General features: G+C 41.9%; 1 protein-coding gene across 21 annotated transcripts in view; it reads right to left on the bottom strand.

Moving 5' to 3' along the window:
* lrrfip2 (leucine rich repeat (in FLII) interacting protein 2) overlaps positions 1–12,108 on the bottom strand; it is a 122,232-nt gene extending 110,124 nt beyond the window's left edge. For 6 of the 21 annotated variants that reach the window (XM_034185620.1, XM_034185638.1, XM_034185619.1 and 3 more), the window contains exons 1-2: positions 11,937–12,106; positions 10,314–10,474 (exon numbers count right to left, since the gene is read on the bottom strand). In XM_034185620.1, coding sequence (XP_034041511.1) covers positions 10,314–10,403 — 90 coding nt within the window. In that variant the 5' untranslated portion in view covers positions 10,404–10,474; positions 11,937–12,106. Of the gene's footprint in view, positions 1–10,313; positions 10,475–11,936 lie in introns of all 21 variants that reach the window. The other 15 variants (XM_034185636.1, XM_034185617.1, XM_034185626.1 and 12 more) reach the window with 8 other exon arrangements.
* Between the last annotated feature and the right edge of the window lie 306 nt (positions 12,109–12,414).

Below are 12,414 nucleotides of genomic sequence, written 5' to 3' on the forward strand. Positions count from 1 at the left end.
CACCACAAATAGATATTAGGAGATGGAAGATTCCACTGAATTTTGGAGGTGATCCAGATTGGTGGACATCAGAAATGTCTGCTTGCTCTTGTTTACTGTCTTAATGTATTTATAAATTGTTCTTATTATCATATACAGACACACACTATCATTATTACAGGGCTGAGAAATGAACATTGTGAAATCCGAGGAAAATTCGCAGGGGGTCTGCCCCCCCCCCCCCCGTGATCACTAAGACCTCCACTCCTGTTAATGTCACTGTAGGGCTAGCAGACTAAATGGTAAATGGACTGCATTTATATAGCTCTTTTCCATCTGAATCAGACGCTCAAAGCGCTTTACAATAATGCCTCACATTCACCACGATGTCAGGGTGCTGCCATACAAGGCGCTCACTACACACCGGGAGCAATAGGGGATTAAAGGCCTATTGTACAGGTTGCTGTTTCCCAGTACAACCACCTAACACAGAAGGGTTCCCATGTACTACATAAACTGTAGCAGCTTGCAACAGTCTAATCTGTTCCAGCACCAATTCTTAATGAGCTGAAAATAATTTGCAATTCTCATAATATAAACACTCAATCAACATCTATCTAATGACTCCTCCCCCTCACACAAATGTGCATATTGGTGGTACTACATTTTATTTAAAGTCAGTAACGTTAATATAACATCCAATGTGCTTATCGAATAGTCCAAACAATTTTATCACTGTCAGTGTAAATAAATGGACTGCATTTATATTGCACTTTTCCATCTGCATCAGACGCTCAAAGCGCTTTACAAATAATGCCTCACATTCACCCTGATGTGAAGCTGCTGCCATACAAGGCGCTCACTGCACACCGGGAGCAATAGGGGATTAAAGACCTTGCCCAAGGGCCCTTAGTGATTTTCCAGTCAGGCTGGGATTTGAACCAAAGATCTTCTGATCTCAAGCCCAACGCCTAAACCACTAGATCACGAGGGTGATTTGTGTGTGTGTGTGTGTGTGTGTGTGTGTGTGTGTGAGATTGGGGGGGACTCAAAACAAATTTTGAGTTGGAATTCAAACTGCCATCCTCCATGGTTCGAAAAATTAAGCTGGTTTTCGGTGAAAATTTTAACGGCTGATGAGAGATTTTGAGGTGATACTGTCGCTTTAAGGACTTCCCACGGAGCGAGACGTCGTGCAGCGCTCTCAGGCGCCGTCGTCAGCCTGTTTCAAGCTGAAAACCTCCACATCTCAGGCTCTATTGATCCAGGACGTCGTGAGAGAACAGAGAAGTTTCAGAAGAAGTCCGTTTCAGCATTTTATCCGGATATTCCACTGTTAAAGGAGATTTTTTTTAATGAAAGACGTGTGGACGGGTCCGCGCGTCGGGACGCAGCCGGCGCAGTGCGCCGGCACAGGAAAAACACCTCCGTGTTGATAACCATTTGTAAAATCCAGGCGGCTTTTGATGGCTTTCAGTGGAGTGAGTATATGAGAAATTGTTTAACAGCTGGACATGTTCCAACTTGTCCTTAAGGCTTCCAACAGAGGTGTTTTTCCTGTGGCGGAGCGTCGCGGCGGCTGCGAGCCGACGCTGCAATCCGTCCGCACGTCTTTCATTAAAAAAAATCTCCTTTAACAGTGGAATATCCGGATAAAATGCTGAAACCGACTTCTTCTGAAACTTTTCTGTTCTCTCACGACGTCCTGGATCAATAGAGCCTGAAATGTGGAGGTTTTCAGCTTGAAACAGGCTGACGACGGCGCCTGGGAGCGCTGCACGACGTCTCGCTCCGTGGGAAGTCCTTAAAGCGACAATATCACCTCAAAATCTCTCATCAGCCGTTAAAATTTTCACCGAAAACCAGCTTAATTTTTCGAACCGTGTCCACTTCGATGTGTCTCACAGGTTGGGAAAAGTTTGATCAAACAAAGCGCCAGTCTCTCAGCAACTTCTCAGACAAAGGAATTCCGACAAGGGGCTGGACGACTCCTCCCACAAGGAGTGCTCACAGACTAATGACGTCACCGACAGGCGTGGAAAAACTCATGCATGCGCACGAGGGTTCAAGCATGTCTGACGTAAAAACATATGAATGAAATCCATATAGTTTTTGAAAAAAATAAAAAGGACCTACGAGGGTTGTCCGTAAAGTATAGGTCCGTTTTATTTTTTTCAAAAACTATATGGATTTCATTCATATGTTGTTACGTCAGACATGCTTGAACCCTCGTGCGCATGCGTGAGTTTTTCCACGCCTGTCGGTGACGTCATTCGCCTGTGAGCACTCCTTGTGGGAGGAGTCGTCCAGCCCCTCGTCGGAATTCCTTTGTCTGAGAAGTTGCTGAGAGACTGGCGCTTTGTTTGATCAAAATTTTTTCTAAACCTGTGAGACACATCGAAGTGGACATGGTTCGAAAAATTAAGCTGGTCTTCAGTGAAAATTTTAACAGCTGATGAGAGATTTTGAGGTGATTCTGTCGCTTTAAGGACTTTTCACGGTGCGAGACGTCGCGCAGCGCTCTCAGGCGGCGTCATCAGCCTGTTTCAAGCTTAAAACCTCCACATTTCAGGCTCTGTTGATCCAGGACGTCGTGAGAGAACAGAGAAGTTTCAGAAGAAGTCCGTTTCAGCATTTTATCCGGATATTCCACTGTTAAAGGAGATTTTTTTAATGAAAGACGTGCGGGCGGATTGCAGCGTCGGCTCGCAGCCGCCGCGACGCTCCGCCACAGGAAAAACACCTCTGTTGGAAGCCTTGAGGACAAGTTGGAACATCTCCAGCTGATAAACAATTTCTCATATACTCACTCCACTGAAAGCCATCAAAAGCCGCCTGGATTTTACAAATGGTTATCAACACGGAGGTGTTTTTCCTGTGCCGCTGCGCCGCGTCGGCTGCGTCCCGACGCGCGGACCCGTCCGCACGTCTTTCATTAAAAAAATCTCCTTTAACAGTGGAATATCTGGATAAAATGCTGAAACCGACTTCTTCTGAAACTTCTCTGTTCTCTCACGACGTCCTGGATCAATAGAGCCTGAAATGTGGAGGTTTTAAGCTTGAAACAGGCTGATGACGCTGCCTGAGAGCGCTGAGCGACGTCTCGCACCGTGAAAAGTCCTTAAAGCGACAGAATCACCTCAAAATCTCTCATCAGCTGTTAAAATTTTCACTGAAAACCAGCTTAATTTTTCGAACCATGTCCACTTCGATGTGTCTCACAGGTTTAGAAAAAATTTTGATCAAACAAAGCGCCAGTCTCTCAGCAACTTCTCAGACAAAGGAATTCCGACGAGGGGCTGGACGACTCCTCCCACAAGGAGTGCTCACAGGCGAATTACGTCACCGACAGGCATGGAAAAACTCACGCATGCGCACGAGGGTGCAAGCATGTCTGACGTAAAAACATATGAATGAAATCCATATAGTTTTTGAAAAAAATAAAAAGGACCTATACTTTACGGACAGCCCTCGTATACTTTATGGACAGCCCTCGTATATGTAACTATATGACAGCTGAGTGGATCCTTGTCATTTGATTGGTGTTTTGTATGTCACATGACATGGATTATTTGTTCCATTTAGCGTGCAATTTGGTTCCACACGTTTTGTACCATTGCATGCTGCAAACCACACCCACACACACTAGCAGGGGCAGCTTTTAGCCAAACACAGTTTTGCTGATGGACGACAATGTGAACGCGCCGATTCTTCTAAAACAAACACACACAAAAAACAAATCCACTACGCCACAAACTGTCTGGAGGCATGAAGAGCTGTTAAGAGGATGAAAGCTTGACAAATTTTTGATGTGATTTTTTTTGCTGAAGTGAGTAAGTACACAAAGCCTTTTTTTGTTTTTTGGATGTACAAAAAGTCAGTGCACGGCATCACAGACTACATCGTCAGAATTACTTTTGGACTCCTACTTAAAGTTCGTGTTGGACTGTACCAGTCAGGGGCAACAAAATGTAAGTCCCTTTTCTGTTGTTTTTAAATTAATATAGTATCAAATGACAAGGATCTATTTTAGCCGTTATATAAAACAAATAATGAATATGTTTACAACAAATATTTAATTTGGTGAAAGCTGGAATGTTCCATTCAACTCCACATCGCCTCATTGAATGGATCATTCCAGCTTTCACCTCATGAAATAGTCGTACCACTGAACTCAAATATTCATTATTTGTATAATGGATCATATGATCATATCACAGAACACCCAATGACAAGGATAACATGACGCAATGTAAGTTACATATGTGGACATGCTCCCCACCAGAATGCACAGCACGCACATACACACACACAACTCTTTGCACCTGTTAAGCATACACAGTGCATGCAACATGCACACGAGCTGTGTTCAAATGCGGCCTCACAGACAACAAATCTAGTGTGCAACATTTATTGTTAAACCAGTACAAATTCTCCCTACAATAAAAATGTGTCATCCTGCAATATTAACAATATAGTTGATGACATGTTTACGTATGTGCTGCATAAACAAAATGGCAGAGGTCAAAGGTGTGGAAGAAAAGTTAAGCAATACAACAAATGACAATATCCTCATGCTATATCATAAATGCATGCGTGTATGCGCTCCTATCTGCTTCGTGCAGCAGAGGAAGAGCATGGCATGAGTTGCGCAGCAGGGCAGCCCCATATGTGCTCCATGCAGCGGTCCAGAGTGAGAGAGAGGAATATATATGTAATGAGGCCAGGATTACCAGCACTCCAAATACTGAAGTATGCACACAACATAAAACTGACTTGGTCACTATTTTCTATTGCACTGTGCCGAGCTGAGTGCACACACCCTGCAAGTTAAAACAATACAGAGTGAGATGTTTGTGTTCATGTAAGGACATAAGTAAGTAGGTAAGCAAGCTTTATTTATAAAGCACCTTTCATGGATAATAAATAGATAAATACATTAACTAAAGTAGAGAATAGTTTTTGTTTGCCAGAGGGACGTGCGTGCAGAGGAATGAAAGTTTTGGCAGCATGCGCTAATAAAATTCTCTCATTATTTAATTTGTCTGCACAAATTAGTTAAACCAAATGAAACTGTGGGAATGGATTAGTGCTGCACAATACTGAGAAAAAAGTGACACTGCAGTGTAAGTTTTGACTGCCATATATAATGAGCCCCTTCAGCTTCTCCCCCCGCCTTTTTTTTTTTTTTTTTTTTAACTTTGAATCACCACATCAGATCCATTAGAGATCTGCATGTTGATTTGATACAGGTTTTGCACCAAAAACCCTCCTTGACACAACATCACATTACATGGAGCATAGCATTAGGTGGTCTTAAAGCGGGAAACAAGTGCACTAACTGCTTGGCTACCACAGACAGCTGCAAAAAGCGCTAACACCATTAGCATACAACATTAAATAAGACAAGAGTTTCATTTAGTGTGACCATTAGAGCAGCAACGTCTGAGAAGATATGGAAGAACATTTGACCACACAACAAGCCGTATTGTTCAGGCGTCTGAAATAAAATACTCCAAATGAGAGACAACCTCCACAACAGCTAGCAGCTGCATCAAGCTGACTCTGAGCTAAAGGCACTACGAGAGGTGGAGACACTATCACTCAAAGCAACTGTGGTCCTCATTTTACAGAACTCTCAGACACATCTTCAACCGTTTAGTCTAATTAAGGGTCGTGGGGGGCTGGAACCTATCCCAGCAGTCAGAGCGCGAGGCAGGGTACACCCTGGACAGTCTGCCTGTCTGTCACAGAACTTTATGGTTTAAAACATCTTAAACTACAAAGTTAGAAAAAAAATTCACCCCTGTACAGTTGTTATGGAAACCAAAACCTTTTTTGTACCAGGCCAAACCTTTTTTGTACTTTTGTACCAGAAGTAAACATGTTTACTTCTGGTACAAAAGTACAAAAAAGGATTACTTCTGCTCAAAAGTTGGACATTTTAACATGGGCTCCTATGGGAATGTGCTCTGTTTTGCAGACAGCCTCAAACAGCAGTCAAGGAACTGCAACGTTTTGTCCTTCCAGGAGGGCTTCATGTGAGGGCATCGAAGTTTACTGCATGCATTTCACCCACATCCTCTGCCTTCACAAAACTGAACTGTTTTATTTTTATTTATTTTTTCTTCAGGACTGTCCATCACAGAACTGTGCATGTGGGTTGTTCAACAAAGCTGAGAAGGAAGTGAAATGTTTAACTCCTACTTACGTTCATCAGCTATGTCAGCAATGCAAAAAAATTCTATCTTTTTTTTTTAATAAACACTTGCCTGACCAGATGAGTGGGGTAGATTATTTTCCTGCCAGACATGGCACATTACTTGGTCAGGCCAAGCAGGAAAGCCTGTCTATCCCTGTACAGATGACAGTGCTAACAAGTGACATAAACAGAAGTTACCTGATAAAACTCTGAATCTGATACAACCTGCTGCCTTCTAACAGGTTTTTCTTGATGTTACAGATTTTCATGAGCAAAGGGGAGGGGGGGCCTCCTCAAACAGATTCAATAGCAGATATGAGCAGAAAAGATCTCATATTCTGTCTGACTGAAAATTTAAAAGTCACATCATGTGGCTGCCACAGAAACTGTCCTACAACAAAGTGCACATGACATCACATGACCCACAAGTGTTTGGATGCAGCCATCGGCGCAGCCTTTGTACTGTAAACAATGCTATGGAAACAGAACAGCGGCCAAATTTTTTGCAATATTTCAAAGAACAATATGGTACCAATATGGGCAGACAGAGTCTAGAAGCACAAAGTGAGCAGTGGCTTCCTGTATGGATGTGTCAGCATATCACAGAGTCAACATTCACCAACAAACACCAGTTCAACACTAAGTGTTTAAAGTAGACCGGCATTGAAATAAATGCAGTCAGATCTTTGGACCAAAAAATGACTTATATTTACACATAAGATCCTTCTGAATGTAGTAAAGTAAATCTGCAAGCCCAGATCTGTCATTCAACGGAGAAATCTTCATTTAAAAATGACAAATTTACAGCTAAAATTTTGCCCTCCGCAAAACTAATCACATCCGGGACGCTGCCGAGATGTCAGGGAAAAGACCCTATCCCAACATGCACTGCGCACGCCAACTGTAATTTGTGGATTTACGTCAGTTTGCATCTTTTCTTGTCTTATATGGAAGGATCTACTTTTTTTAAAACTTCATATTGTCTTGCGGCACGTTTGGCGAGTACACATTTCTTTTATTTGTGCTTGAAAATTATTTTTGGGGACTTTTTCAAACACCCGTTTGATTGAGTGGTGTCGCATTGAAAATTTACTGTCTTTTGCCTCCGGTGTTACCGTTGCGGGGTACGGAGGCGGGACCCGCAAAGAAGTCAAGTCCTTAAAAAGATATAAACCTCTCTCAGCGGCCACGGAGCTCTGCAGCTCCGATTACCGAGACGTGCGGCACTGCGGAAAGTCTGTCCTTGCAGCAACAGGTGTTACCGGCCGCTCGCATCAAAACAGCGAGCATATTCTCTGGACTTTTGCCAAGTTGGCTGCACCTCCATTCAGTAGACAGGGAGGTGATGAGGCTGCACAGCAGACACGGGAGCGATCTGAGTAGCCCGTGTTTACCGAGCACGCAGACTCAGTAAGCACAGCGGAGGCAGTGAGCAAGGCGTTGGAGAAGAACGTTGCCCGCTGTCGATGTTGCTCGCCGCTGATCTGAGCATGCAGAGCTGTATCTCACATTCATTGCAGCTTACTTTTGGATGCTGAAACCAGGATATGTATAACAGTAACATTACTAACAGATAAAATCAATTTCAATGCTGGATCGGACTGAAGGCGGGAGCGCTCCGTCTTCTGCCGGATGTCACTGCAATGTCCCGGATGTACAAACAGTTTTCGTTGAGGGCCAAATTTTAGCTGCAAATTTGTCATTTTTAAATGAAGATTTCTCCGCTGAATTACAAATTTGGGCTTGCAGATTTACTTTACTGTATTCACAAGGGTGTTATAAATACATATCAGCTATTTCTTTCTGAGATCTGACCACATTTATTTCAATGCAGGTCTATTTTAACAACAAGACCTTTGGCAACAATATTCTAGTGGAGGTACAACCACTGGGATTCTTATGGATTACTCTTCTGCCCAAAAAATGATTTACAAGGTGCAGAAAGTCAAAAAAGATAAGGCTGCTAAGATGGCTAAAGCCTATGGATAGACTCGCACAAACAAACTACAAACGCACAAACCGGATAGGACATGCGCAGAACACAAAATAATGTTCCTTTCTATGGGGATAACCCGATGCACATTTATATGACCTGATATTCGGGTGATTCTTTAACTACGGGCACTATTGGCCTTGTAAATGTAATTTCCACCACATCATTGCCTTACAATATAAAGCGCCTTGGGGCAACTGTTTGTTGTGATTTGGCGCTATATACATGTGCTCTGATGTCACTGTTTATCTCCATAGAAACTACCCAAACAATCTTTCATACAAACTGTTTAAAGGGACATTACAGTGTCGTGGTGGAAATGACAGCAATAGTGTGGGACAACTACATTTTCTTTAAAAAAAAATCACAACAGTTGTATGACATTGAATACCCCAATTATGTTTTGATTATTTTTCTGATATTTTATTCAGAGATATTTTAAAACATTAGAAAAAACATTTCTTTAGCATTCATTTTTAATCATTGAAGATCAAAAGTCTGGGTGTGGGACAAGCACAAAATGGCAATATTTGCATATAATGATGCTGAAAAAAGGTGAAAAAGTCATCATAGACTACTAGAACAAATTTCTTAACACACTTTCATTGTAAAGATAACTATAAACGTGTGAAATTTCCCCTTTTTTCTGTTTTTCATACAATATGATCAAAGGACATAATAAGTGCCCATAGTCTAAGAATCACCCATTCGGGTTAGAAAAGGAGTAACCCAGGGGTCTTATTCGGGTTTTTAAAAACCAGAATATGAGCATATTCGGGTTTTTGTGGGTGTTTACATAACCGTGTGCAACCGGGTTATTGCTAATATTCCGGTTATGAAAGGGTTATTGGCTGCATGTAAACGTAGTCAGTGGCTCTGCCAGGGTTCGATTTAGGGTTTGGAGTCCATGGGACTCCATGTAGTAAAAAAAAAAAAAAAAAGAAATTTTGGAGTAACCTTAAGACTTGATGGAGTCTATATTTAATCAATTAATTTTAATGTTCAAAGGTGATTTTAATGTAACCTATTAATCTTTCCTGAATGGTATGCACATCTTACTATTATTACTAATTTATATTTGTTGCATTTTTTTTTGAAGAGAGGGATGCATTTAAATCGAACCATGCTCTGCTGAGTGTTCCCGCAAAAAACAAAAGATGCTGGTCCCGTTGTCTGAGTTTGCACAACATTATTAGAGACTTTCAATGAATTATTAAAAAAAAAAAAAACATGTTGCCATTAATTTGGATATTTTTAAAAGCAATGTCAGAGGAAAACCAATAAAATACTACTTCCCATGCCTTGGCAGTTTTAAGGCTTTTAAAAGACTGATTTAAGACATTTTAATACCAATTAAAGCCTTTTTTAAAGATTAAATTCAATGCCTTTTAAGGATCCACTGGAACAATGATTCAGTTGGAATATTTATCAATAAAATGTCCGCAACCATGACATTAGTGCAAATGACCTGCATGTATGTAGAATTACTTCTTTATTCAGCGACCACATCCGATAGTGAAAAGAAACCATACAGCATTTTACATCCATGTTTGAGAGCAGCCGATTAAAATGCGTAAATCAAAAACAAGTAGGCACAGTAACTATGGTAACAGCTCTGGCTTGTCCACAACAACTGGAAGTAGGTCACAAAGGATTATGGGAAATCTGTGACATTGGTGCCAATGACTTACTGAGCTTTTGTATACTGTAAATGGTGCACATTTCCACATTAGGCAGCAGTGATTTGTCCATGTACAAATATGCAAAAGTAGCCACTGACAAACAGAAAGGGGGAGAAAAAAAATTAAGCAGATATTATGCAAAGTTTTTTTTTTTTATACAAGTTGAAAGTAGGCACCATTTGTTTCTCCATCAAATCTCATTGGGATGAGTTCTTTTTTTTTATTTTTAAGTTACTCTACCATTTTAACTACATTCAGGATCAACACTCCATCTATGGTTGTGGAGTTAATTTAAGGCAGTGAAGATACAAACAAAAATTACAGCTGAACTATAACAAAAAACACCATTTTGCACAATTTTATTGAGCAGTTAAGAAGCAATGAAAACCAAGTCCACCTGAGCCAGTGCCAGAATGTGAACAAAGACTGGGTGCATTTCAGAAGAGTGTGTATTTACCTCTCGGGCAATGCTGCTCAAGGCCTCGTCCTCTGCTGAGAACCGATCTTTAACAGGGGCACGCTTTCTACCAGTGCCTTGTGTCCCCATGGTGCCTGTGGAACTGTAGCTCCACCAGTGACGTGCCAGTCCAAAATATACACAGTGCTATTGGTAAATACCTAGAGGACAAACAAAACAAAAGATGCTAAGAACTAGATGTAATGGGGTCAACCCCTTGGTGTCGCTGTCACGCCTCAGACAGGTTAAGCGCGTGATAGTGGTTTGCTCTTTGGAACGGTGTGAGAGCGACAACCTGGTGTGGGGCCGTGAGGACTGTGTGTGAGGTGTTCACAACGCACAGTGTTTTGCTACCTGCTGTCCTTGTTTAGTTGTGAGTTTTTTATTTTGGTCCGCCTTGGTTCGGCCTAGGTGGAAGTATAGCTGGGAGAGTGGACTAACTTTATTTCCTTTTTTGTTTATTTGTCCGTTTGTCAATGGTCACTGTCCCCTAAAAAACACCTGTTGCCTGACTTAATGAAATCTATTCTCAGACATGATACTGTTTGTGGTGTGTGTGTTTTTTTAAGTAAATCTGCAGTGTTTTGCAGGTTGTCCCGCCCTGTGCCGTGGCCTGTTGCCGTTTTAATGTATGTCAGCTTCAGTAATGGAAGAAAGGGACAAACCCCTGTATATGCTGGAATAAATAACGTTAAATTATATCTCTGACTTTGTTTCCTCCTATTGCCATCACAACATAGATATACTTGATTTTGTATAAATCACTTGTCCACTCCTACCATTTAGTTCTATTAACTGTAAAAACAGAAATGACAGCTACAAGGACTTTTGAATTGTGGCTGGCATGAATCAACTATAATCTTGACACACTGGATGAATAAAACACTCTAAATAAACCACAGCTGATCATAACATCCTAGCAGAGAACAGCTGATGAGTAACTACAACTGGACTTTTGACTAACATGACAACAAGCCAAGATTTTGAAACTCAATTTGAGCTCCTGTTCATTCATAGCCCTTAAAGTACGTGGTTTTCTTCCACGTGAGGGAACAACAACCAGAACATATCAAAGTGAACAGATCAGCAGACAAAAAGAGCAAAGTCACGCCTAACTCGACCAGGTCCTGGAGGACGAACCCCCAGGATGGAATTTAGTCCACGAACTACACAACAGAACAACTAATTATCTACAGATGTCACGGCCAACACTTTTCCACTAGGTTGCCTGTTAACACGTTCGGGGAAACGGCAATAGCAGCTACTTCTGTCAAGCTGACGCAAATGTTAACAGAGCTCCGTTTACGAGTTGTCATGCTAATCCAACTATCAGGTTAACAGTGGTTAGCCAGCTAAGCGGCAATAAGCTAACTGTGCTAACATCACGCCACCCATAAACAAACAAACAAAAAATCTTATTTAAAACTTATTCTATCCATATTTTATCCTTGATTTCGTCCCATTCCTCTAGAGCCAATGCATTACAAAAACGGAAAGACTTCACCCGCACAAACCCTGGGAGTCAGCGCTAGCTCAGCAGCTAGCCAGCGAGGCTAACGTCAACTCTCCGGAGACAAACAGGACAAACTGGTACTGACCGCCACCACCGAAACCCAACCTCACCTTTACTCCACCTTTGAATCCAGCCTGATGTGCGCTTAAAGCGTGTCCCCGGTCCTCCTGGGTTTCGTCACTATCTGAGAGCGGCAGTAGCGGTTTATTCCGCTATGACAGCTGTCATCAATCCGCCTCTCCTCGCTGCCCTCCTCCGCCTGCTGCTCCACGATGATCCACCGGACGGACAGGAGCCCGAAGTGCCCGGATGGTGGGCGGAGAACAGGGCGTGATGCTGCGTTCAGGTGCCGTCAGACGAATCAAATTCAACGATTTCCCATATGAGGGGCGTGAGGGGAAATTAAAGCTGTACAGCCTTTCAAATTTCAAATGCAGTTTCAACCGAAATCCAAGCATTACAATGAAACGTTGCAAAATTACAGTTCATTTTACTGAAGAGAACATGTTTTTATTTCATTTCTGCTTAAAACTGACTTTAGAATGATTTAAGAGGTATGACCTTGTGATGATGGTTGATAATCACATT

Source organism: Thalassophryne amazonica, chromosome 13 (assembly GCF_902500255.1).
Source record: "Thalassophryne amazonica chromosome 13, fThaAma1.1, whole genome shotgun sequence".
In the NCBI taxonomy this organism is placed as follows: domain Eukaryota; kingdom Metazoa; phylum Chordata; class Actinopteri; order Batrachoidiformes; family Batrachoididae; genus Thalassophryne; species Thalassophryne amazonica.